This window comes from Centroberyx gerrardi, chromosome 13, assembly GCF_048128805.1.
Source record: "Centroberyx gerrardi isolate f3 chromosome 13, fCenGer3.hap1.cur.20231027, whole genome shotgun sequence".
In the NCBI taxonomy this organism is placed as follows: domain Eukaryota; kingdom Metazoa; phylum Chordata; class Actinopteri; order Beryciformes; family Berycidae; genus Centroberyx; species Centroberyx gerrardi.
This window is the reverse complement of record NC_136009.1, coordinates 13,027,788-13,051,035: the sequence shown is the minus strand read 5'-3', so window position 1 is coordinate 13,051,035 and position 23,248 is coordinate 13,027,788. Positions and strand designations below refer to the sequence as shown.

General features: G+C 44.0%; 1 protein-coding gene across 2 annotated transcripts; it reads right to left on the bottom strand.

Annotated features, from left to right (window-relative positions):
• Positions 1 to 206: 206 nt before the first annotated feature.
• On the bottom strand, positions 207 to 18,431 carry LOC139929239 (integrin alpha-6-like). Of its 2 annotated transcripts, XM_078287652.1 has the most exons (26): positions 18,139 to 18,431; positions 12,160 to 12,287; positions 11,917 to 11,996; positions 11,502 to 11,763; positions 10,903 to 11,034; positions 9,769 to 9,982; positions 8,921 to 9,114; positions 8,716 to 8,813; positions 8,048 to 8,175; positions 7,866 to 7,955; positions 7,501 to 7,562; positions 7,066 to 7,235; positions 6,187 to 6,330; positions 5,982 to 6,097; positions 5,612 to 5,768; positions 5,420 to 5,503; positions 5,208 to 5,287; positions 4,844 to 4,921; positions 4,631 to 4,733; positions 3,854 to 4,030; positions 3,589 to 3,690; positions 3,213 to 3,323; positions 2,520 to 2,618; positions 2,127 to 2,252; positions 1,829 to 1,911; positions 1,006 to 1,144 (listed from the first exon to the last, which is right to left on the bottom strand). In XM_078287652.1, exons 1-25 carry the CDS (start codon positions 18,318 to 18,320, stop codon positions 1,849 to 1,851), a joined length of 3,180 nt encoding a protein of 1,059 aa, XP_078143778.1. In that variant the 5' UTR covers positions 18,321 to 18,431; the 3' UTR covers positions 1,006 to 1,144; positions 1,829 to 1,848. The 2 variants fall into 2 exon arrangements, with proteins under 2 accessions (XP_078143779.1, XP_078143778.1); XM_078287653.1 differs by lacking the exon at positions 1,829 to 1,911 and having other exon boundaries at positions 207 to 1,144.
• Positions 18,432 to 23,248: the final 4,817 nt, after the last annotated feature.

The following is a 23,248-nucleotide window of genomic DNA, read 5'->3' as shown; positions in this document are numbered from 1 at the left end:
AATGTCTTTTTTTACATTAAGCTTAAATTAAGTTAGATTTTACCAGATTAATGTTTAATATTGAATGATGTGCTGATCAAAGCACTGAATTGTCTTTGCTGTAAATGCTTTTTTATGTGTTAATAAATAACGTTTTGAACTTAACTGCTGTCGCCTTAAACTCTCTTTCAACTTGGCCCAGAAATGTCACAAACGGGAGACGTGGATATGACAACAAACCTTAAAATTTATTCAAGAAATTCAGGGAAGTGTTCACTTTTTACACTCATTTCTGTAGCCATCACAGGACAAGCTCTTCCAAGTTGACAGCCAGTGATAAAAGGTGAGTTTTGCAGAGGCTTTGAAGTATATTTACAAAGTGAGCGGATGAATTGCAGTTCCTCCATAACCTACAATCTGAGGCACCTTGATTACTTAAGACACAAACTGACTGGAGACTGTGTGAACAGTTAAGGCAGATGTACTGTAGATATCTTAAATCTTAAAAAACCTGTGAATTGAATTGTTTTAAATGTAGTCGCATGCAATTAAGTATTGCATGACTCTTTGGCCTGTAGAGCGTGTAACAGGAAGTACTCCTCATAAAGAATAAATACAAACATTTCTGCAAAACATTCAGAAAATATACAAAAACCTTTACCCCCCCTCCCCCCCCCCCCGTCAACACTGTGAATGTAGTACATGTACAAAACAAGTCCCAAAGCTGTGACACAGTAGTTGTGCAGAACCATCTCCCACACTGCAGCTCTCCTTCCAGTGATTGAAATAGACTTCATCCAAGATCAAATCAGCCCATGGAGCAGAATATTTGATCAAGTATAAAGTCTTACAAAAGTTTTTTTTGTTGTTTTTTTTTGTATTTTGATATTTACAGTCCACACCGCAGAGACAGGGCAGGGAATAGTCAGGAAAAATCAGTGAAATTGGAAGTTCAACAGTAAGCGACAGGGAAGTCTGTGGGTTCAGACTTCCACGGCCATTAGGAATAATGTTCGTTGTCATGCCAGCTCGTCATCCAGGGCTTCTTCTCCAGCTTCTCCCAGTTGTCATTTCCACGTTTTACAGCCCTCTCCTCTCTTTTGATCCGTACAGCACTGTAACTGGGAACATTGTCTTCATATTTGGCACGCTTGAAAAAGCCACACTGCGGAGAAGAAAGGAGGAACAAAATCAATGTTTTGCGTCAGAAAAAAAATGAGACAAGGCTGCTAAGAGACATTCAGAGACTGACAAAGGTGGTTTGATCATCAATCTTTGTCTCTTTACTTCTTTGGATCTGTCACATTTTTTACAGGCGAGAGCCAAGATGCAGTGAAGCGAGTGTGAGAGGTGTAGACAAGCCATCTGCGTTCCTCCATTCAGAAAGCCATAATGATCTAATAACCCAGGGTTTTTATCATGTAGAGAGAAAGGAGCCTTCAGACAAGGGCAGCAAGTGGCTGCATTTGCAACTAGAGAAACAAGAACCAGAGAGGAAGAGAAGGAACCAAGATGCAGAAAAGCCCCGCGGTGTTGTTCCTCATAGCTCGTAATAACATTCATTTCTGAACAGCCATCACCTCCCTTGGCCATGCATGGAAACCGTAATGATCCACACATAATCATGTGTGAAAGAAAGAGTTTCAGGCGTAAACTGTTTGCAACAGTAATCAGTCAGCTTTTGAAATGGCATTCAGCGTCGTCGCTGCAGCACCATGTCACAGTGTGAGTTGCCCACTGCCTGCCTAAGAGCAGAAAGCAGCACCCCTCTAGCAACAGGGAGAGAGAGAAAAAGTTGTGCCCAAAGTGCCCCTTTTACACTCCTCCACGGTAGGCCAGATGATTTTACCCTCTCTCTTCTCTCTTTTTCTACGCATTTGATGTCAGCCTCTCTTTCTCTGGAGTGTCGTCTTTTTTCCCAAAGAAACCACACTGAGGAGAGGAACATCGTTAGAAAATGTGTGTAATCACTGTGTGTGTGTGTGGTGCAGATGGTGCTTTCAAGACCCCTAAATGTTCAAAATTGAAACCTTATGAAGAGTCTTAAATTAATGCATGTGGGTGTACAATATACATATGCGGTTTTTTTTCATTTTAGTCAGTTGAGACGCTGTGAGTGTCCCGGTCCCCCTGTCCTTCAGTCTTACCTTCCAGAGAAGGAAGACCAGCAGCCCCAGCAACAGCAGCCCCAGCAGGATGGCCACCAGGATGATCCACCATGGCAGTCCTGCATACTGAGCCGCGCGCCTCTCTGGGAACACCGTCAGTCTGACCTGGGGAACACAACACAATAGTGGTACATCAGTATTAAGGAAAGGATAATGACACCGGACCTTTTTTGGTCAAAACATCGCTCAAATAAAGCAGGATAAGAGCGTCAGGTAAATGTATGAGTATCTTTTTCATTGCCTCTACTAATATCCAGCCTCAGCTCAGGTTTTTGGATGTTCATGCATTACCTCCCTGCTTTTGACATCAGCATGAAGACCCATAAACTGCACTGTCTTGTGGTAAATAATCGTTGTGTTGTGTTTCATTACCTGTGTGTCTGCATTTTTCAGCACCATGTTCTTGGTTGTGCCATCAACAAGCAGAGAGGCCTTCACGATCACCTCCAGATAATTCAGCTCGGAGAAGTCCTGTTCAGTGAAAAAGAAGACGATCCGGTTTGGATGGTGTTGGGAGTAACCAAGGAAATCATTTTATATAAGGAGCGCAAAGATCACTGGTGTTAGTTTGAAGTTGCTGCTCCTTTCCCAGATTAAACAAATACTTCTGCTAAATCATCTTTATCCCTATAATTTACAACGATTTTGAGATACCCAGCCCTGGATCCTATAGAAGGAACAGCCACAGTGTTTTCAATACACTAATTCTTTAACTAAAAGCAGAAATACCCTTGCAGAGTACCACTCTAGTAAAAATAAGAGTCCTCCATTAAAAATTATCCTTAGCAGAAGTACTTAAAAAAGTAAAACGTCAGTGTGATGATCTGTGTGAATTAAACTGAAGTTGTTAATGGTCATTTACACAAGCTGTGGTTCTTTTTAAAGAGATCTGGTGCAAAGTATTTTTTTCTGAACATGTTTTGCATACATGTGACCAGTTCATAATTCAGTTCAGTTCATTCAATCCCTTGTGCTTTACAAGTACCATCAAACTGTACTCAGATACAGATGCAGTACTTGAGTAAAACACACTTTCCTTTCGCCCTCGTCTGTCCTGTCTCTCACCTCTATGAAGGTGCCGTTCCAGAGGCGAGATTTGACAGTGATGACTGCGTTACTGTCGAGGCCCCGCAGGGGGCAGCGCAGCTCCACACACCTCGCCCCATTGTCACATGACTGTAAGCAGAACAAAAGAGCACACAGTCACCACTGGATTCCCCCACACTTGTTGGAAATGCATGTAAAAGATAATAATAGATCTGGAGGAATGCTGTACATTGTAACGGTGTATGAAGTCTCTCGGTCAAAAGCTTATAAAAGATTATATCTCAGAAAAACCTGAATACACAGCTCTAGATATAGGGGAATGTTATAGAATGTTATAGAATGTTATAGAATAGAATAGAATAGAACAGAATAGAATTTGGTACTTTGGTATTACCAGTGTTGTATATTTCCTCTTATCAGTAAGGTGTGAGATAGAGCCCTCTTCATGTGTCTTAGTGTCCTCTATGGCTCGTCTCTTCCTGATGTTACTTGGTTCCTGAAGACACAGCAGAGAAAAATACAGTAAGCACACCAATGTAAACTGAATTGGATTTACCTGACCTTTTCCAGGCTATAAAGGGAAGTTAATTGTCTTGTCTATTTTAAAAAATATATATTAAAAACAGACAACCACACCGTACTTTGTTGTTTCAACCAACCTCTTTGATGCCGAGAGGGTTGATCTCCCCGCCAGGAGAGCAGATCATATTCTCCACTCCTGAGGAGCTGATGTCCATCAGGTAGAGCAGCCACTTCCCCGACACTGCCTCCTTTGGCCAGTGGATGACCAGGGTGGCGCTGCCGAAGTTCGACAAGGGCTTTCCCAGGTTGATTATCTGTAAATCAAAGCAAAACGCTGTCCTACATCTGTTGGTATTAATTATCCAACTAAAAAACATAAGCGGTACGTGCCAGAGTGTAGAATGAAGTTGATGTTCAGGGAATAGACAGACTTAGAAAGTAGGGATGGGACAATGTATCGAAATTCAATACATCGCAATACAAATATGTGACAATATGTATCATGGGGCAGAAAAATGAATTGCGATATTAGCTCCATTTTATTCTGCTGTAATCACAAATGAGTAATCACAAATCACAATTTCACAAGATCTCCATCCAAATTATATTATTTTCACTTTGTAATGACATTTTTAAATTGTTGCTTACATTCTAGCAAGACAATGCCATTGCAGGAAAGATTTGTGGCTCACAAATAAACATCATTCTGCACAGTCAGACTTTCTTATCATTAAACTTTTATTTATTACATCGTATTGTGGTCGTATCGAATCGTGAACCCCATATTATGCATCGAATCGTATTGTGAAATAAGCATATCGTCCCATCCCTAATAGAAAGACATTGAATCTAGCCACTGTGGAAAAGAAATGACTTAAAAGGTGCCTGTCTAATGACAGCTGTCCTGTACTCACCCTGAACTGGTATCTGATGGCACTGCCAATGTCACTTTCAGTCTTCATAGCTTTCTCACCTTTGACCTCTCCGGTAAAGTAGACCTGAGAGGGCTGGGCCTGCCTGGAAACACGGAGAAAGTACTGTCAACAGTGTGAATATACCTGTGTGTTTCTGTGTGCATGTATGTGTGTGTGTGTGTGTGTGTGTGTGTGTGTGTGTGTTTCTCTTACCCTGATAAAGACAGCTGCAACTCGATCACCACTTTTGCCTTTGCTTTGACAGGGGCTATCTGCTGCTGGTCGCTTGTCCTAACGGATCAGAGGTCACACACAGGTCAACTCAGACTCCTTAGGAACTACAGTACCATGATTCATCATATTGCCATGGTAACAGGTAAGTGAGGTAAGCCTGGTTCAAGCTGAAGTGCATTATGGTGCAGGAGCTTACGTGAGGCACCCCAAGCACTAACCACAAGACCACTGATCTGGGTTAAAATGAACATACTATCAAACTGTAATGCCAATAAAAAAATCATTACAGCATATAAAGTGTAATAAAATATGATTAGGTGGTTTGTGACTAAGCTGTACTCACGTTTTTAGCTGTAGATCAATCTCCAATTCAGTAATGTTGAGAGAGATGCCTGCTGTACCTAGGATAATGTAGAAGGTCGTCTACATGCACACACACACACACACACACACACACACACACACACGTACACACAACTTGTAAATATTGACATTGATGTGTTTAAGATACCCAGAAGTCCCAGAGGAGGTGGACATTGTGTGATTTCCTCTCACCTTGGAGTCTCGTTTGAAGGGGTTTCCCAGCTCACACTCAGCCTGAGAACCATTTTTATTGGCTGTGCAGGTAACCGGCTTCTCCTGGAATCAGTAACAAGATCCAATCAGAACCCCAAACTGTTATGTGTGTGTGTGTGAGAGAGAGAGAGAGAGAGAGAGAGAGAGAGAGAGAGAAAGCGAGAGACTCACATTGCTCGGTATGCGGAAGGCAGAGTAGGTGAGGGCGCGCGGGAAGGAGGCGACCACCGAGGCTTCGTACGCATCGTCTCCGTTCTGATTGGTCACTGTGATCTCCAAGGCGATGTCCTTCTGGTCGCTTAGCGTGACGACCGGCAGCCCGTCCTTCCTGCACACACATCCATGTTACACTGTGAGCCACTACGGCGATGATAGTGTGTGTGTGAGGTCCTTTGTAGCTCGGTTGGCAGAGTTGGGGATTTCCACTGACGTTATGCATAATAAAGAAGGACTCTTCGTACTGTAAGTCAAGTATCCATGACGTGTGTGTGTGTGTGTGTGTGTGTGTGTGTGTGTGTGTGTGTGTGTGTCTATGGCTTACATTTTTAGTGGGGTGAAGACATCTTGGTTGGGCTTCCTGGAGCAGTAGCGATACTCCACCTGCAACTTGCTCTGGCACACATTGTCCCCGCCGCAGCCCTCCTTCAGGAAATTCACCTACAGACACACACACATGTATAATAGAAACCGTGGCAACAGCATGTCCTTCACTCCACTCATACAGTCGGGTTCGTGCGGTCGGCTACCTCTGCGCGAGATGTCATTGGCTCGTTGGCGTCCAGGACGGGCTGCACTTTGGGAAGCCCGCTCTGTCTCCGCTTACGCTTGGCATCCTGGATCTCCACGGAGACGTCGATGGGGATTCCCCGCAGCTTGTCTCGAATGTTGTCCTGCAGGATGACATCACAGGATGACATCACCAGCGATGTCTCAACACATATTACACACCGCCCGCAGTGTGTACTACAGCACATCGCAGTGCTCCTGAATATGTATGGCACTATATGGGGGATAGTATTGCACACTTCATTATCATTCAATGAACTGTGCTAGTACAAGTACAAGCCCTTGTGAGCAGCTGTTTGTATGTGTGTGACAGACATAAAAATAGAAGAAGAACGTGCATATTATATAAATAAAGTATATAAAGTATATAAGTATATAAAGTATTTGGAGTTATTATAGTTTGGGATTTTTTCATTAGTTTTCATTTTTTCTCTTTTTTTTTCGTTTTCAGCATGGTTTTCGGTAGTTTTAGTTTAGTTTTTCTGTTTACAGGTATTGTGTAACACAAAGAATAAATCCTAACTTCCTTTTAAAATTTCTTAACATGAATTTTTCAATTGGCGCCAAAAATTCTCTGCCCAAAATTCATTCTTTGTTACCCTGCACAGAAACAAAAAGACGAAAATGAAACATTTCATGTATATTTTTGTTTTGTTTTAGTCAGTTTTACAAGTAGACAAGTGTTCAGTTGTAGTTTTATCACAAAGTCTTGTTTTTACTCTTATTTCAGTTTACGACAATGTTCTTGCACACCTACTTTTCCTCTTAGCTTTAGTTTATGATAATAACCTTGTTGGAGGCAACAAGAGGAGGGAGAGATGTCCAGGAGGAGTCCGTACCTGAACGATGAGTTCACGCTTAACGCACTGCGTCTTCCCCTGGCCGGTGAGGGTGAGCGTGCCTTTGGACTCGTAGCTTGGGTCGGAGCCGGAGCCCTCGGAGACGGTCACCCTGGACAGAAGACCGTTCTTCCTGCGCTCGGCCTCCGCCTCGATCGAGTACGCCACCGCTAGACGGGAAAGAGGAAGGGATGTAAGAGAGGGTAAAGGGAAAGACGAGGATAAAGAATGAGAGAGACAAACAGAGAAAATATTGTACAAGACCTCATTACTATGGATGTATGGTTTTTTGTTGTGGTATCTCTTTACTCTTTGACAGTAAGCAGAGGAAGAGATGATGAGGACAAATTGGCGAGTACCTGAAGTTTTGATTTAATAAAAAATATTGAATGAATAAGAGATGGTGTAGCTTGAGTGTAAAATGTCTGAACTTACTTAGTCTGGGTGTGTAGCTCTTGGGGTTGGCAGTGTAGCTGAAGCAAGCCTCAACATTCAAGCTGGGAAAACAATTCAGTTTATTCATTGTCAGCCACAGTATTGGCATGGTGCTCAAATTTTACATGATGACATTCACAAATTAAAAACAAAACAGACAACTACAGAATTTAAATAAATTATGGTTCTTGTTAATGAAGACTGGTTAACTTGAGTCCTTGGTGGACTAAATGATATCTTTACAGACTGGTACTTTCCCCCAAAATGGATGTGTAGCATTTTGGAATAAAACTATTGATATAAACAGGCAGATATATGTGACTTGCAGAACACACACACACACACACACACACACACATACTGACCAGAAGTTGGTGCCACAGTTCTTCTTGGTGAGGTCGATCTCCTTTGGTGTGATCTTGATTTCCTTCTTGATGTTAATGACTGGGCGGGCTCTGGGATGACAGTGCTCAATCAGCATCTCTAGAAACCTTAGGATTTCTCCATCAGTACATGCATAGTCAACGTAATACAGTGATTCACTTACCTGTAGACAAAGACAGAGTCAGAGAGGGATCCGACAGCCAGATCTGGGTAGGAGTTCTTATCCAGATCCATGTTGCCGGCCAAAGAGTAGCCAAACAGCCTCACTCCTAAAGGCGCACCGGACAGCACCTAAAGCAAGAGGAACACACTGTGAATGCAGCCACTTACTGTATACTCAAGCAAAGCATAATATGGACTGATGTAACTACCCAAATCTAAAGCTGAGCTTGACTCGAGCCTGAGAATTTGACCCAAACTTGCATCCAAACTCAAACCAAGGAGTATAGCTTTCTGATTGTTGTATGTTTTGCCCCACATTGCGAAGAAAATTATAATATGTTAGATAAGTATGTTAGCACAAGCCTCACTTGAGCCCATGGCGCATGAATGTCAAACTCTGATTTACCTGCCTACATCTGTTGACCACCTACACAAATCTACTTTAATCTACTAAATTACAATTTATGACAGGATTTTTTTTTCAAATATGTAGTTATTTGGATTTTAATTTCCAAATGCAAACAATATTCAGAACAAGAAACATTTAGACAACATTGATATACATTTCTCAACTTAACAGCCACACCTTTCCCACCCTCCCACCGCACAGACAAAAGAGCGTGACAGAACTACAGGTGACAAAGTGAAGTTAGTCAGTCAGTTTGTTACCTGTGCAGCTTTTTTCGAGTTGATTCCGCCGGCTGATCCGTGGTAGATGTAAACATTCCCTGCACCATGATCATCATAGGGAGCTCCCACTGCAACATCTGGCAGGGGGAAGGAGAGCAGTGACTTACAGTAAAGTGCTACTGACAGATATACAAGGCTGACAGACTAGCAGGTACACACACACACACACACACTGCAGCCTCACCATGGAAGCCATCCTGATTGATGTCTCCCAGGTTTTCCACGGCCAGACCAAACATGGAGTCCTGCGGTCCGTCTATTCTGATGGGTGTGACTTTGTCCCAGGCCCCGGCTTTGTTGATGTAGACGTACACGGCTCCTCCGATGTCCCGATCCTTCTCAAAGTACTGAGGGGCTCCCACCACGATGTCCTGCCAACTAGCAAATGACAGCACGGCATGTCGGTGAGCAGCATGATAATCAGAATCTTAATTCAAATCATTATAATAACTTTATATATCACTTTTCAAAGGTGAGGGTACAACAATCTTAACAAACTGGCAAAAAAATAGCAATAGTGTGGAAAAATAAACAGAAATATTATATACGCATTGCTGTAAATTGCGTTATTACATGCTGAAGTAGAACTCTTAAAACACACTTTTTTAGCTTTGACTTGATGTATGCTCTTTTAATTCTTGTTTTTGATTACTCAGTGCATTTGCATTTTTGTATTTTTTTCTACTCTATTCTATTCTAGTCTATTCTATTTATTGTTGATAATTTTATTTATTGCTCACATTTTTATTTATCATATAAAGCACACTAACTTTGTTTTGAAAAGTATTATTTGTTCTACAAATAAGCTCATTATTATGTACCTCTAATGAAAAAACTGACAGCATATTATGTGTATGTTCTGAAGCTGTTTATGTGCATATTCACCTCCATGCAGGCCTGTATATATGGGTATGTGTGTGTGTGTGTGTGTGTGTGTGTGTGTGTGTGTATGTGTGTGTGTGTGGGCACAGGCACAGGCGCATGTAAATCTACATCTACACAATGCAGAGTGTATCTCTCTGTGTCACCCACCTGTCTCCGTTAAGGTCCAGCACAGCCAGATCGTAGCCGAAGGAGGAGGCCAGCCCCTCTCCCTCCAGAGTGTACTCCTGCATCAGGATGTTGCTCGTGTCCGGGCCTTTCTTCAGCAGCACCACCGCTCCACTGTGGTTCGCCCTGGGAGCTCCCGCCACCACCGTCAGCTGGCCCTTCTTGGTCAGGCTCTTCCCCGAGTCCAGAGAGAAGCCTTGGTGATAGGAGACAAAGGGATGGTTGGTTACACAGACGAGAGGATTTTCAGGTACAGAAACAGACGTGCAGAAAGAGAGAGAGAGACAAACGGGCAGATGGGCAGGCAGACAGGAGCAATCTAACAGGTCGGTCTCAAGTGAGGAGAGAGCTACAGCTGTTTTCTTTCTACACACAGTATGGTAATGGGACGCAGGGGAGTGTTTGAAAATCGACTGGCAATATGAAAACAAGTGCATGAAACAGTACAATTTGAGCAAAAGCACTCAATCACAGCAACCAGGTAGCATACGCACAAAGTTAAGATGACTCTGAATTTATTTTCAGATGAAAATTAAAAAATGTCCATTTTGCAGATGAACAAAAACTGTTTCACTCTTTCACTAGGCACAATGATGAGTGGACGTGCGATGTGGAACATGATTATCATCCAGGTAGTCCAACAAACCTAAATAGCTATTGGATGTCACCTCAGTCTCCGCAGCAGCCTGAGGAGAAAGTGACTTGTATACAAACTGATCATCGCTGGAGCTGGACACGCTGGTCATGAACACAACACCTGAACGTAAAGTGGATAAGCACAAAGACCCAAACCCCTTTGAAAGAATCCGGAATCCACGTGGGCACAAATCCAGTTCACACACACTGTTTTCTCCCTCCTGTGACTTGGCGCTCTCTGCCATCTTTGTGCCGCTTCATTAAAAGCTCCCCTAACACACTTCCGCTCCAGCAATCCTGCTCTAACGGGAGAAAACAGCCACTAGATCCTCAGTCTGACCATTCCTGATCCAGGGTGGAATAGTGCTTTCACACCTCTTTCCCCACTTGACAATGGAGCAAATGGAGTGACAGTGTAAGACAGGAGAGGGATGGACGGATGCAGTGTGATGAAGAATGAGAGAGGGAGCTGTGTCGTACCCAGGTAGCTGTTGGCGGGGGCAGGGACCAGGTCGGGGTCCATTTGGTTCTCATCTCCCACCTCAAATGGACCGTCGTCATAGAAACCCAATTCCAAAAGGGTGTTGTTGTTCTGTTCCACACGTACCACACCTAGAGGAGGAGAGGAGAGGAGAGGAGAGGAGGAAAGGAAAGGAAAGGAAAGACAAGGGAGGGGAGATGTGGCGGGAGGGATTGAATGGAATTGGCATGTAATGAAAGGATGCAAAACCCATAACACAATAATAAATGACAAAGTAATGTCAAACACATGACTGAAGAAAGCATCACTGAATGACTGGAAAATTCCCCAGTAATGAACATAAAATGGATATGATAAATGCTATAGATTTGGAAATGATTAGACCGGTAATGAGGATCATGTGTCATTGAATTCTCTTTCACACTAAATACCTTTTTCACAGCCTATCTGGTTTAAAGGTCTATGTTGTTGTGACTTGACAACAGTATGCTGGTAGTTGTCACTCCAAGGGCTTACCACTTTTTACCTTAACATAAAAAACACACAACCACAGATCCATACACACACACACACACACACACACATAACCCATGCCTACCTTTCCAGTTGTATGCTCCAGGAGCCCCAAAGATGAGGTAGTGGTAGTCCTTGTCGAAGGTGGCAGAGAGGCCCTGCTGGCAGGAGCCAAACCTCTCATGCCCTCGTGTCCGGCCGCCGCAGAAGCGCCAGTTGCCCCCGTCTTCTTGTGACTGGGGATCGATGGTCAGATCCTGACTCAGCACGTAGCAACGGCCTATAATGTCACGGGACTCGATGGGTGTGTTCACGTTAGACCGCTGCTGGTAGCGGTGAGCACAGGTCTAGCAGAGACACACACAAAACACACGGTTGGCGGGATGTCGATCAGAAGCAAAGAGCAAAGTTGAGGTGACAATTAAGGGTTTGGATGCCAATGTGATTAATGGCCGGATACACACACACACACACACACACACACACACACACAGCCTTACCACAATCTTCCCTCCTGGCCCCTGACTGTTCACTGTCACTCCCATCCACTGGTTCTCTTTGCTTTCATGCCTTAAATCCTCTAAACAGAGAGAAAGAAAGAGAGACACAGAAAGAGAGACAGGGACAAAGGTAGAAGAAAGAAAATACTGTGAAATGTAAGCTCTGACAAAATGTGTGAAACACTCTAAAGAACACACAGAAAGCACATGAGGGGAATGCAACCAGTGTAGCAGGTGGCTCACCTTCATTATCAAAGTCAATTCTATTACAGCCGGCGGAGGCGGAGGTGAAGTCACAGCTGTAGAGCCCTCCTGTCACTTTAGCTACCTGACCAGTCAGGGCTTTGGCTGTAGGAGCACCGACCAGCAGCCTGCAACACACACACACACACACACACACACATGAATTAGTTAAGGCAGTAACACATGCAGCTCAACAATCCAAACCACAGTGTGAACCAGACTCAAACAGTAACGCTCTTCTGTCATCTGGGACTCAAAATGGGAAGCACTCCGACAGTTCTTCCACTTACACATTATATCACGCATTCCAGTTCACTGTGTCACACAGCAGCCACACACGCACACACACGCACACACACACATACATACACACACACGCATGGAGCCACACTCAACCAAACCGATGTTCCATGTCCTCCCGGTCCTACAGAGTCAAAGACCTCTTTCAAATGCCTGCTGTGGTTGATTGAACCGAGCTCCCCCCCCCCATACCCCCCCACACACACACACACACACACACACACACACAGACACACTGGCTGCCTTTGTGGACCAAGGACAAGGGCAAATGCCACACCCAAGTCTTGACGATGGGCAACCAGTTCCCAGGGTTTCCTACACTCTGTAAATCAAAGAAGCCAAAGATGTCATTCTTTATGAACTGATGCTTTGTGGAGGCTTATAGGGGGAGCATACTATCAGTAAACCCATATATCTTCCATCTTTCTCTCTGTCTCTCTCTCTCTCTCTCTCTCTCTCTCGCTCTCTCTCTTTCTCTCTCAATGTATATTTCACTCTCAGGATCTCTCTATAGCTCGTTTTGTCCGTCCAATAACCTGAAGAGCTAATGATGTACAGCATACTGTCTTCAGGTTTATGGCCTGAGCACTTGATGAGATTAAGCGAGGCCATTTTTATCCGGAACACAAAGCATGCTCAGATCTCCAAATCATCTGGGAGGGAACACACAGAGGCATAATAGTCAGAGTGAGGGGCTGGAGCATAATGTGATAAACTTGTTTGCAGTCTCGACATCAACTGCAGGGGGGAAAAGATTTCAAAATGTAAAGGTATGAAATGGCTATAATACACAGTTAACTTATAAATATTGCCTTGCACAGCAGTGATGGAGATTACAAAAGGGCCTTATATCTACAGTATGTATATAACATAGAATGATTTAAAGAACTAAAGAATTCATGAAAAAATACAGCCTGTTATCCCTGTTCACAAAGTTACCCATCTACATTTCCTTGAAATGTTGCTTAAATGCATTTTACAGGGAACTGTGAGAAAGTATGAGGCATTTCTCTCCAACTCATTGCAATAAAACTCAGCACAATAGAAACATAGACTCTATACATTCCTTCTGAAACAGGCATTACGAGCAAGTGTACACTATTCATCACATTTTTGTGGATTCATAAACCACTGGATTGGTTTGGCCTGGAGTGTGTTTCCCCTTGAACACTTCCTGTCCTGTCCACCCCTTACTTGTCTTGGACCAATCCAGTATGAAGGGGAGTGAATGATACTTGACATTTGATACTACATGCTCTGGACTCCCAGTACAATCTCTCTCCACCTCTGGACCGCTCTACCGAACTGAAAACATATTTGTACAGCAAGTCAAATTGCTTGTGCCAGCAAAGGTGGCTCTGAACCGAGTGAGTCAGCACTCCAGAGGAAGGTTTATGTGACTAACAGTCTATCCCAGGTGAGCACAACTCCACTCCCATCATCCTCGGAGACACAGGAAGTCAGGAGAATGGACGGAAAGAGCTTTGCCAAGGCAGAGTGGACTGTGGGAAACGGGGTCACCGGGTCTGGGGTCCGCTGTACTAATAGAGAATGGATATAGCAGTTCCTTCTTGTACACAATCACACTGTGACACCCTTTCACATTCAACCGTTTCCTTTGGGTTGAATGTCATTCAGCTAACAATAGCACACGCACAGCGCCAAATACGCCAAAATAAAAGAACACATTTTAATACAGATTTTTGAATGTTATTGACTGATTGAATATGCAATAATTTAGACAGCTGAGAGTTAGAGTGGTGGGTTACATATGATCAGTACTATAAAGAGCCTCATTGAAGAGTCTGAAACAGAGTCTAGTCTGAATGGACACAGATAACACATTATCTTTATTGGCAGTGAAGAGCAAAGTGCTGACATGGTGGGTGAGGGACTAGCGCTACGATAAGACTGACCCACTGGCCCACTGACAATGACCCAGCTGTTTATCTAATCATTCACCACCAGCAGAGGAAGCCCCAACACACAGGAAAGACCAAGACAAACAGAGAGGGAGAGAGAGACAGTGAGAGAGAGAGACAGAGAGAGAGAGAGAGAGAGAGAGAGAGAGAGAGAGTTGGTAGATCTGTGGGCATGTGTATGTATATGTGCCACATGAAGGCAGGGACAGAAACGCAGGCCGTCACTCCCACCGCTGAGCAAACTTCACAGCAGTGAGTGACCATTAGCGAAACATCCCATTGAGAGAAGCTTGTTGTTTTACAGCAACGAGCTGGCTGCCTGCTAGGGCACAGCCCGTTGCTTGGCAACAGCCAGTGGCACCCAATCAACTGGGGGAGTCAGCTCCAAATGGGTTGCAGATCCAGAGGTTCTCCAGAACAACTGCTGTCATGTGTTGCTTAACTTTCTCCTCTCTCTCTGCCAGGCTGCAGGCGCTCCAGGACCCAGAGTGAGAACTCATCTGGACTGACTAGAGACTGACTGGGTGAATAATGGCTTATTTGGTGCCCAGATGTAAACCTGATTTATGTTCCTCTCAGCATTCCTTCTGCCACTGCCTCTTTCTTCTCTTCAGTTCCTTTCTCCCTTCTTTGATGTTGTATAACCTGAGCTAACCTGAGGGGAAGAGAGAGGGAAAGGGACTAAATCTGATTCTGCAAGGAGAGGAGTCTCTCTCTCTGTCTCTCTGTCTCTCTCTCTCTCAAACACACACACTCACACACACACACAAAGTTGACTTTAATGTTAAACCCTATCTCCTCCAGTATCAAAGGAATCTAGAGGCTATGTAACATGACTTACACAGCCCTACAATACAGAAGACCCCAGTTTATTAAACATGCTGACATGTCATGCTCTCCTCTCTGTGTGTCTCTTGGTACATCGGTCACTTTGATATCAATCTGTCTCTGTGTTCTTCAGTCATTCAATCTTTCTCATAAATACACATAAAGCCATGCATTACTTTCTCCCACACATTTCTCACAGTCAATCCTGCATTTCCTAACTCTTAAACTTCCTTCTGTCTCCTCCTCCTCCTCTCCCCACTCATGCGCTTTGCTCTCTCCCTCTTGATTTTATTATGGAGACAGCTCCATCTGGCAATTATGACCGACCATGGAATGTTATACACATACACAAGGACACACACACACCCACATGCACACACACGCTCCCATCAGGTCCCTCCCTCCCTGCCCTCACCTGCAGGTACATGTAACATTCGTACCTGTGGGGCATGGAAGATGTAACACTGAGTCAAGTTGGCATGCGAAGGAACGTGACTCACTCCGCACACCCAGTTGTGGGAAGACGCACACAGGAAGACGCATGCACACACACGCCAGCACTTCACTTCAGCACACATATGGTTGCAACATAAGTTAGTGAACTTTCACTAACTTTCAGCTGCATTGAGAAGAGTGAATTCAGAGGTGTTAGCTAGCACCCAGGAAAGTTGTCTATCTATCTATCTATCTATCTATCTATCTATCTACCTATCTATCTATCTATCTATCTATCTATCTATCTATCTATTATGGTAGTTGGGAGCTGCCGTTGCCTCAGGTTAGGAATGTAACTAGCACCACACTGTGCTGGCTGACACTCATCCAAATGACTGACAACAGGCAACGCCTCAGTGCTCAGCCACAGCATGCATCAGCACCATTAAAAAACACCAAACATGCACTCACACACACACACACTCACACATGTGCATGCACAGGCAGCACACCAACGCATGTGCATGTACACACACACACTCTCCATAGTGAGTGCGTTCCGCCTCTTAAACAGCTGTATGAACACTCTCACTGCAAAACAAACACAGGTTGCTGCTCAGACATGCGCACACACACTCAAACTTGTATAATGCAGCAGATACATCATACATGCTCCTGTCCGTTCAAGCTCAACTGTTTCCATATTGAAATACGACAGGACTACATTTGCACACAGCTTATTCACCTCGACAAATAATTCAACAATGTGGAATGTAACGGTAATCTAATATTGATAACTGATGACTCCAGAGGGCAGATGGCTTCCCATCAAGTGTTTAATAAAGTCAGCGCTCCCCTGAGATGACACCTGGTAGCACTGAGAGTTAACACCTCCACTGACTCAATCTGGCTACCTTGTCTCCATTGTTTTCCACTGTGTTCCATTTCATAGAATCCCACTGCGTTCTATTTTCCTGCATTTTTATTTTACAACCTGAAGCAGGGCCACTTTGTGGTGGCTTAGGTCTCGTGCTGATAACCATGTGTCTTTCATTTAGACACAGTCTAAAACTAGGACAGAAACTGCCAGTATTTGTGTGGGTGTGTGAGTGTGTGTGTGTGTGTGTGTGTGTGTGTGTGTGTGCGTATGTGTGTGTGTGTGTGTGTGTGTGTGTTTGTGTAGCAGTATTAGTAGTGCGTGTGTATGTTTAAGGACTACGCTTGACCTCTCTGGGGAAGGTTAAAGCAACAGCTTGCTTATGCTTTGCAATGCTTAATATCTTTGAACCATAATAGTCCCTAATACCTAGCAGTGAGTAAATACACTGTGGTAAGTTTCTGGCATTAGCTGTACAAACAAAACCTCAACTTGGAAAGCAGTTCCACCCCGTCTGTTGACAATTTCAAAGATATCCAAGGCCAAACATCTGTAATTTCTGTGTAAAATCCTGTTAATAGCAGCACAGATGCAATTGTCTGGTCCTGTAGCTCAATGAGTTGAGCACCACCAGGGTTAAGGGTTTGATCCCCACAGGAGCCACCCATGCTAACATTGTATGCACTCATGGCACTTAAGGTGCTTTGGATGAGAGGGCCCACCTAATGGTACATTATGCTATGCCAGTGGTTATGAAGTTACAAAACATTGATATTTCTTGTAGGTTCTTCCCATTAAACAGCTTCCCAGATAGAGGATGCAGATTGTACTCATGTCTAGGCAGGTTACATTTACCCAAACCTGTGATATGACTTGATGGCAATTAGCCTTTATGGAGAATGACAAATCCTTCTGAATTAATTCCCCTAAAAATGCTAAAAACGAATTCAAGGGGGAGTTTCTTTGTCCTAAATGCCAAGGCTCGGTCTTGACTAAAACCCTTTGAGAAAGTCAGCAAAACGAGAACGTGGACGCGCTCTGGCGCGTGCATGTGCACACAAATCCTTCTGCCTACACCAGCAATGTCATAAAAACTCACAAATAATTAACCTGTAAAAGACAAACTCACCAGGACAAAGATTAACAGGGGAGTTTGGTTCAACTCACAACAGGTGTATAAAAGTTACAGTATTCTCTCATCGGCTGAGAAGAAGTGATTTGACTTCCAAAGATCTTGTGGAAACGCTTTGAAACTACCTGCGACATACCTGTATCCCTAACGAAAAATCACTATAGTATTCCTATAATATTCCTATAGGTACTTGACGCGTGTCTTTGGCACTCCATTGTAAGTTTAGAGTGGCTTTATCGTAGGCTACTTTAATGTATTTTTCATCTCCTATAGTGTCACTATAATAGTCCTATAATATCTCCATATGAACTTACAGTATTGCTATGATATGTGTGTGGTATCCTTCTAAAACTCATTATAGGATTACTGACGTTGTTCGCTGCGTGCTTCCAAATACGACGCAACAGTAAACACGTGTAGTTTATAACTCCCCCAAAACATAATCCAACTTTATTCACTTTCAAAACAAAAATCTTGGATCTTACATTCTCTTATCCTCGGGAACAAGCTGCCGGTGCATGGCGAGAGAGAAGCCGAAAAGGCTGCCCGGATCTCCGCTCTTTTGCAAGGCATTGTCGGCGTCCAGGTTGAAAGCGGACAGTCGCCTGCATGCCAAGAGAAAGACAAGGCACAGTCCGGGGAAGATCCGCGTCCTCCCGTCCTCCATAGCCGGGCAGAGGAATATAAACCAGATGTAGAATTAGACTCCCTGTAACTGGTGAATGATCAGTCCCTCACTGCAGGCGCGCGAGGGGATGCACGGTGCGTCTGACTGCTGGAGGCTTCAATGTTGCCCACTTACTTGAAGCTGCCCCTCCCACAGGCCTCTCCTGACACACACACACACACACACACACACGCACACACACAGACACGCACACACGCCCTAATGATCATAACAAACAAACACGCTCCCCCAATACGCACACACCTGACCCCACCCCACTAATTACAGTATCTGAACACACACACACACGCGCACGCACACACACACACACACACACACACACCACCACCACTCCACACCTTATTTAACTTGAAATCTAACCTATTGTGAAGTATGTTTTAGCTGCCAAATGTAATAACGTGTTAGTGCGCTGTTAGTGTGCAGCAGATCAATATGGTAACCTATAGCCAGACTGGGTCAATGAGCCCTGAAGTTGTGTCAAAACACATTTGCAGTGATAGATGGGCGCTTCAGGCTATATTCTGGCGGTTTATGGCACTAAACTCCAAACATAACACAAAATAAAGGCTGCAGTTAAACTCCCTTGGAAACAGACATAAACAAAACACATCCTACGTCTCCAAAAAAAAAAAAAAAAAAGGCACTGAACGCAAGCAGAATACCCAGTGACAGGAGAACAGTATAGTCTGCAGTGCACACTTGTTCCATGCTCTCATATGAAATCGTATTTACTGACATCAGACATCCTTGCAGTTAAGCACCCCCCACCCCTCCGCCCGTCTTCTCTCTGATGCAGGGGAAGCAGAGACAATAGCATGACTCAGGGTGGGAGAGAGAGAGAGAGAGGAGGGAGAGAGGGAGAAAGAGAGGCTGGTACTGTAGTTAGTGAATATAACCCTGCCAGAAATGCCAGCATTCCCTTCTGGCACGGCTGTTCACTCCAGACAACAGCAGCTGTATAGTATAATGAGTGGGAGACACAGAAGAGAGAGAGAGAAACAAAGACAGAGATAAAGAGACAAAGGTGAGGCTATAACGGTGGAAAGTTGGTGCAGACAAACAAGAAAATATATTGATATGACACATATGCAGCAACCTGGTGTGTACACAGTACAGTAGCTGCTGGCCTTCCAGCCGTAAAAACCCAAAGCTAGAAATTAGTCACGTTTTTGAATTACAGTCCTTCTGGCCTGACCGAGTCTTGCCCCGTTATGATGTGACGGATCATTATATGCCTGTCTATCACCACAGGCCTATGTCTTCTGTAATGAGTCATTAGATGAGTCACAGATCCAGAAGGAGGCAGAGACCGGATACACACACACACACACACACACACACACACACACAAACACTCTCCCTCACTAGATGGTTTTCAAGGCATTCCATGCGACGCTGACCCAAAGGCTGTCCTCACAACACAGCGGCTCGGCAGACAACGCTGGCTTTGTCTGCGCAGAGAGAAAGAGGGCAGACAGAGAGGGAGAGAGAGAGAGAAACAGGCTGCCCACATACTGTGTAAAAGGCACAAATAACGATGGCAGAGGGGAGGATAGAAAGGGAAAGAGGTAGGGGAAGAATGTGGTTTCTATACAAGTCTGTAAGTCTTCATCAACAGGTCGTGGAAGTACAGTATCTCCACTTTGCATCAGTTCTGTGATTCTCCATCCCACTGCATATTATGACTTGGAACTGGATAAAGACAGAAGTTTGCTCTTGATCAGTTATATTAGGTCTGTTATTAACAGAGGGCAGAAAGAACAGTGTGTTTGAAATCTATTTGAACCACTACATCATACGCAAGTGCCTAACCCAATCAGAACTTCAAATCTTTATTTTTCTGAAGTCCTGCTGGCGAGTCACATGTTTGAGAGCGTCCTTGATAATATCATTCCATCAGCTATCTCATGATGCTGGATTATCTCCCTTCTCACAAGAATCTCATTCTTGGAAAATAGTGGAATCTGTAAATCACGTGACGGTCTGTGTCTTTTGTGTCTTCAACATTTCTGCATCTGTGTTTTTTTCCTGTCCCAGTGTGGGCTGGTGATGTTCCAGGTATGAGCAGCCAGCTGGAAGAGCACCAGCGCTTTATGGGTCTGTCTGCAGAAAGCCAGAGAAAAGAATCAGCTTCATCACTGATAAGGAGCGGCAGTGTGTAGAGCGAGGTGTGGGTGTGTTAGCTTGACCCTGGCCTGGACTGACCTGGGCTGTGTGTGTGTGTGTGTGTGTGTGTGTGTGTGCGAGATGACATATTGACATAGTGCGCAGACAAGGACCCCCAATTAATTAACAGATATATGACACTTCCTCCATCTGACATCCAGCAGCCTCTCTCTGACTTGGTGTTTATCTTTTCTGCCTGAAAAGATTTCTGCCTCACCAGTTCTCATTCATTCCTCCACGCCAACTTATAAGAGGGAGATTGGGTTTTATGATAGCCAAAGTAAATTCTCTGATTTCAACTAAAACCCCTTAAATACACACACTTTATTCTTACCAACTTGCAATTTATACGCCCATCTCAACCTCCTCCCCAACCTCAACATCTCTGTCCATCTCCTGTCATCCCCCCCTCTCCTCTTCTCCCCTACTATCCTCCAGGGAAAATAAAGGTCACACCTCTTGTATACACACAAACAGACTGAAAGGGCACGAATACTACAGTCGAGTGTCTCTCTATTGATGTTCAGTCTGGTTTTTACTTGGGCAGACTGTTACAGATATAGAAAGGTTAACAGAATATAGAGTGAGAGAGTGACAGGAACAGAATATATTCATTGTGTTGTCCTGGTAACGTGTGTTATGTATATTCAAGGTATATGGGGTACAGTTACACTCCATTGTACGACCAAGCTAGTAATGCCTCTACCCATTCTGGTCATAACATTGGGAATTCAAAAGTAGGAAAAGTAGAGGAATGCAAAAGTAGAGGAATGACGGTGAGAGCAATGTTCTCAGCAACCAAACGCAGTGACACACACACACACACACACACACACATATACGTGTTCCTGTCTGAAATGCAGTGCCCAGACTCGCCCCAGCCACAGCCCTGCATTTGTTCTTAAAGCTGCAGCCCCAGGTACAAAGAGAGCCGGTGAGTGAGCAGAGGCGCACACTCACCTGAGGGTGTGGTGCAGTGAACTCAGTGTGTTCTGGCAAGGTGCGGTTCTTTATGACACAGTAGAAAGACATAGCCTTGGGATACTGATACACACACACACACACACTCAGGGTTTCACAATCATATCCTCACCCACTATGTTTCACCATCTGAACACATTTATGCACTTCTCCTAAGCCCATTCTGATTATCTAAGCCCATAGAGATCTTGACAGGCTTGATTTATGTCTGATTCTGATTCAAATCGGGGCAATGGGTGACACATCCATTCCACTGCACACTGCTGTCAGACGGAAACCCTGAATCCCTTCAACCAGTAGCAGGGCTTTGTTTTGGGGACAGACAGAGTGGTAACCCACAAAGTAACTAAGTGCTGATGCAGCTCCTCTCATGTAACAGTAGGCCTAAAGGGTTTCACTGTCTATAGTGTACAGTAACAGAGGAAATTATATGCCATTCTATATCAGCACTATGCCTTCCAGTTTTAAAAAAATGAGGAAAATGGCATTCATACATTTCTCCAATCAAATTAATCACTTTGACAAAACATAACAAGATACACAGTTGATCCTACCTAAGCATGTTGAAAAAACACATTTCAAACAGAGACATTTCTTGGTCTAACAGACTTGTTGTGCATCCTCGCCGCCTGTGAAAACCTAATACCTTCCATATTGATGATTTTCATGCTTCACAGTTATTTTTTTCTTCTTTTCATCCAGAAAAGTTGTCTTTCATGAGATACGGGGTTTTCACCAGAGAGGATGCTTTTGGCATGAACATTAAGAATATCAAAGCGTGGGAAAGTCATAGAGAATGTTGTGTGTGTATCATGTACTGTAAAAGAAAATGCAAGCAAAGCAATCCGTTTGCAATCAAGTGACATTGTGGGGACAAATGTCTCATTTACATTCCCCGTGGGTTTTTGTTATTCACAGTATTGATCCTATTTCTTAGTGGGAGTTATAGTCCCATGGTTAAAACATAAAGACGTCATTAAACACGCACGCACGCACACAAGACATACACACACACACACACACACAAAAAGCAGACTGTAACAGATCCATTCCCCGTCCTGATGAGTGTATTGATTACAGTCAATAAGGAGTAATGGATGTCTTCTCCTGTCCACCAGTGCTGTAACACCCTGGGGACAAATGCAACCCCCCTTTGTCCTTACAGCTCCTGGATATGGGACAGGCAGAGCTGGTGTGTATGTGTGTGTGTGTGTGTGTGTGTGTGTGTGTGTATGTGTGTGTGTGTGTCCCAGCCCTGCCCAGAGGATGTAACATGAGATAGTAGTGGTTGTGGGAGAGGTCCAGTGTTTGGTGGGTCCAGGTGTGTTTCAAAAAGCCGAGGGAGCTGCAGAGTGAGAAAAGTTCATTTTCTTTCTGCTCATTTTTCACTTGACAGATTCAGGTCGGCAGCGGAGGCCTGTCCCAGACAATTAAATAACATCTAAGTCACTGTTACTCACTGATAAGAATGGGTGCATGGGAGGCCAGTGCACACCCAGTCAGAGATAACGATGGTATTATTTTTCCTCCCCTTTCATCTCAATCCACTAATAAAACTCTCAGTCTTCAGCACACATAAGTCAGCTTCTAGCCGCCATCACATGGGTCATGTTTCACAGCAATACAAGCATGCTGAAAATTTTGCCACCTCTATTTGACATGGAATACTTCCAAAAATGACAAAGAACCGCTCTATAAACAACAAACTATAATGTTGAAGAGGCAACAACAGTCTTAGATGAGGCCACAAGCCTGGAAGT

Coding starts and splice junctions, on each gene's coding strand:
- LOC139929239 (XM_078287653.1), bottom strand. CDS start 18,320: ATGGAGGACGGGAGGACGCGGATCTTCCCCGGACTGTGCCTTGTCTTT. Junction 9,983..10,902: donor CCCCGCCAACAGCTACCTGG/GTACGACACAGC, acceptor CCTATCACCAAG/GCTTCTCTCTGGACTCGGGG. Junction 9,115..9,768: donor CTGGACCTTAACGGAGACAG/GTGGGTGACACA, acceptor GTCATTTGCTAG/TTGGCAGGACATCGTGGTGG.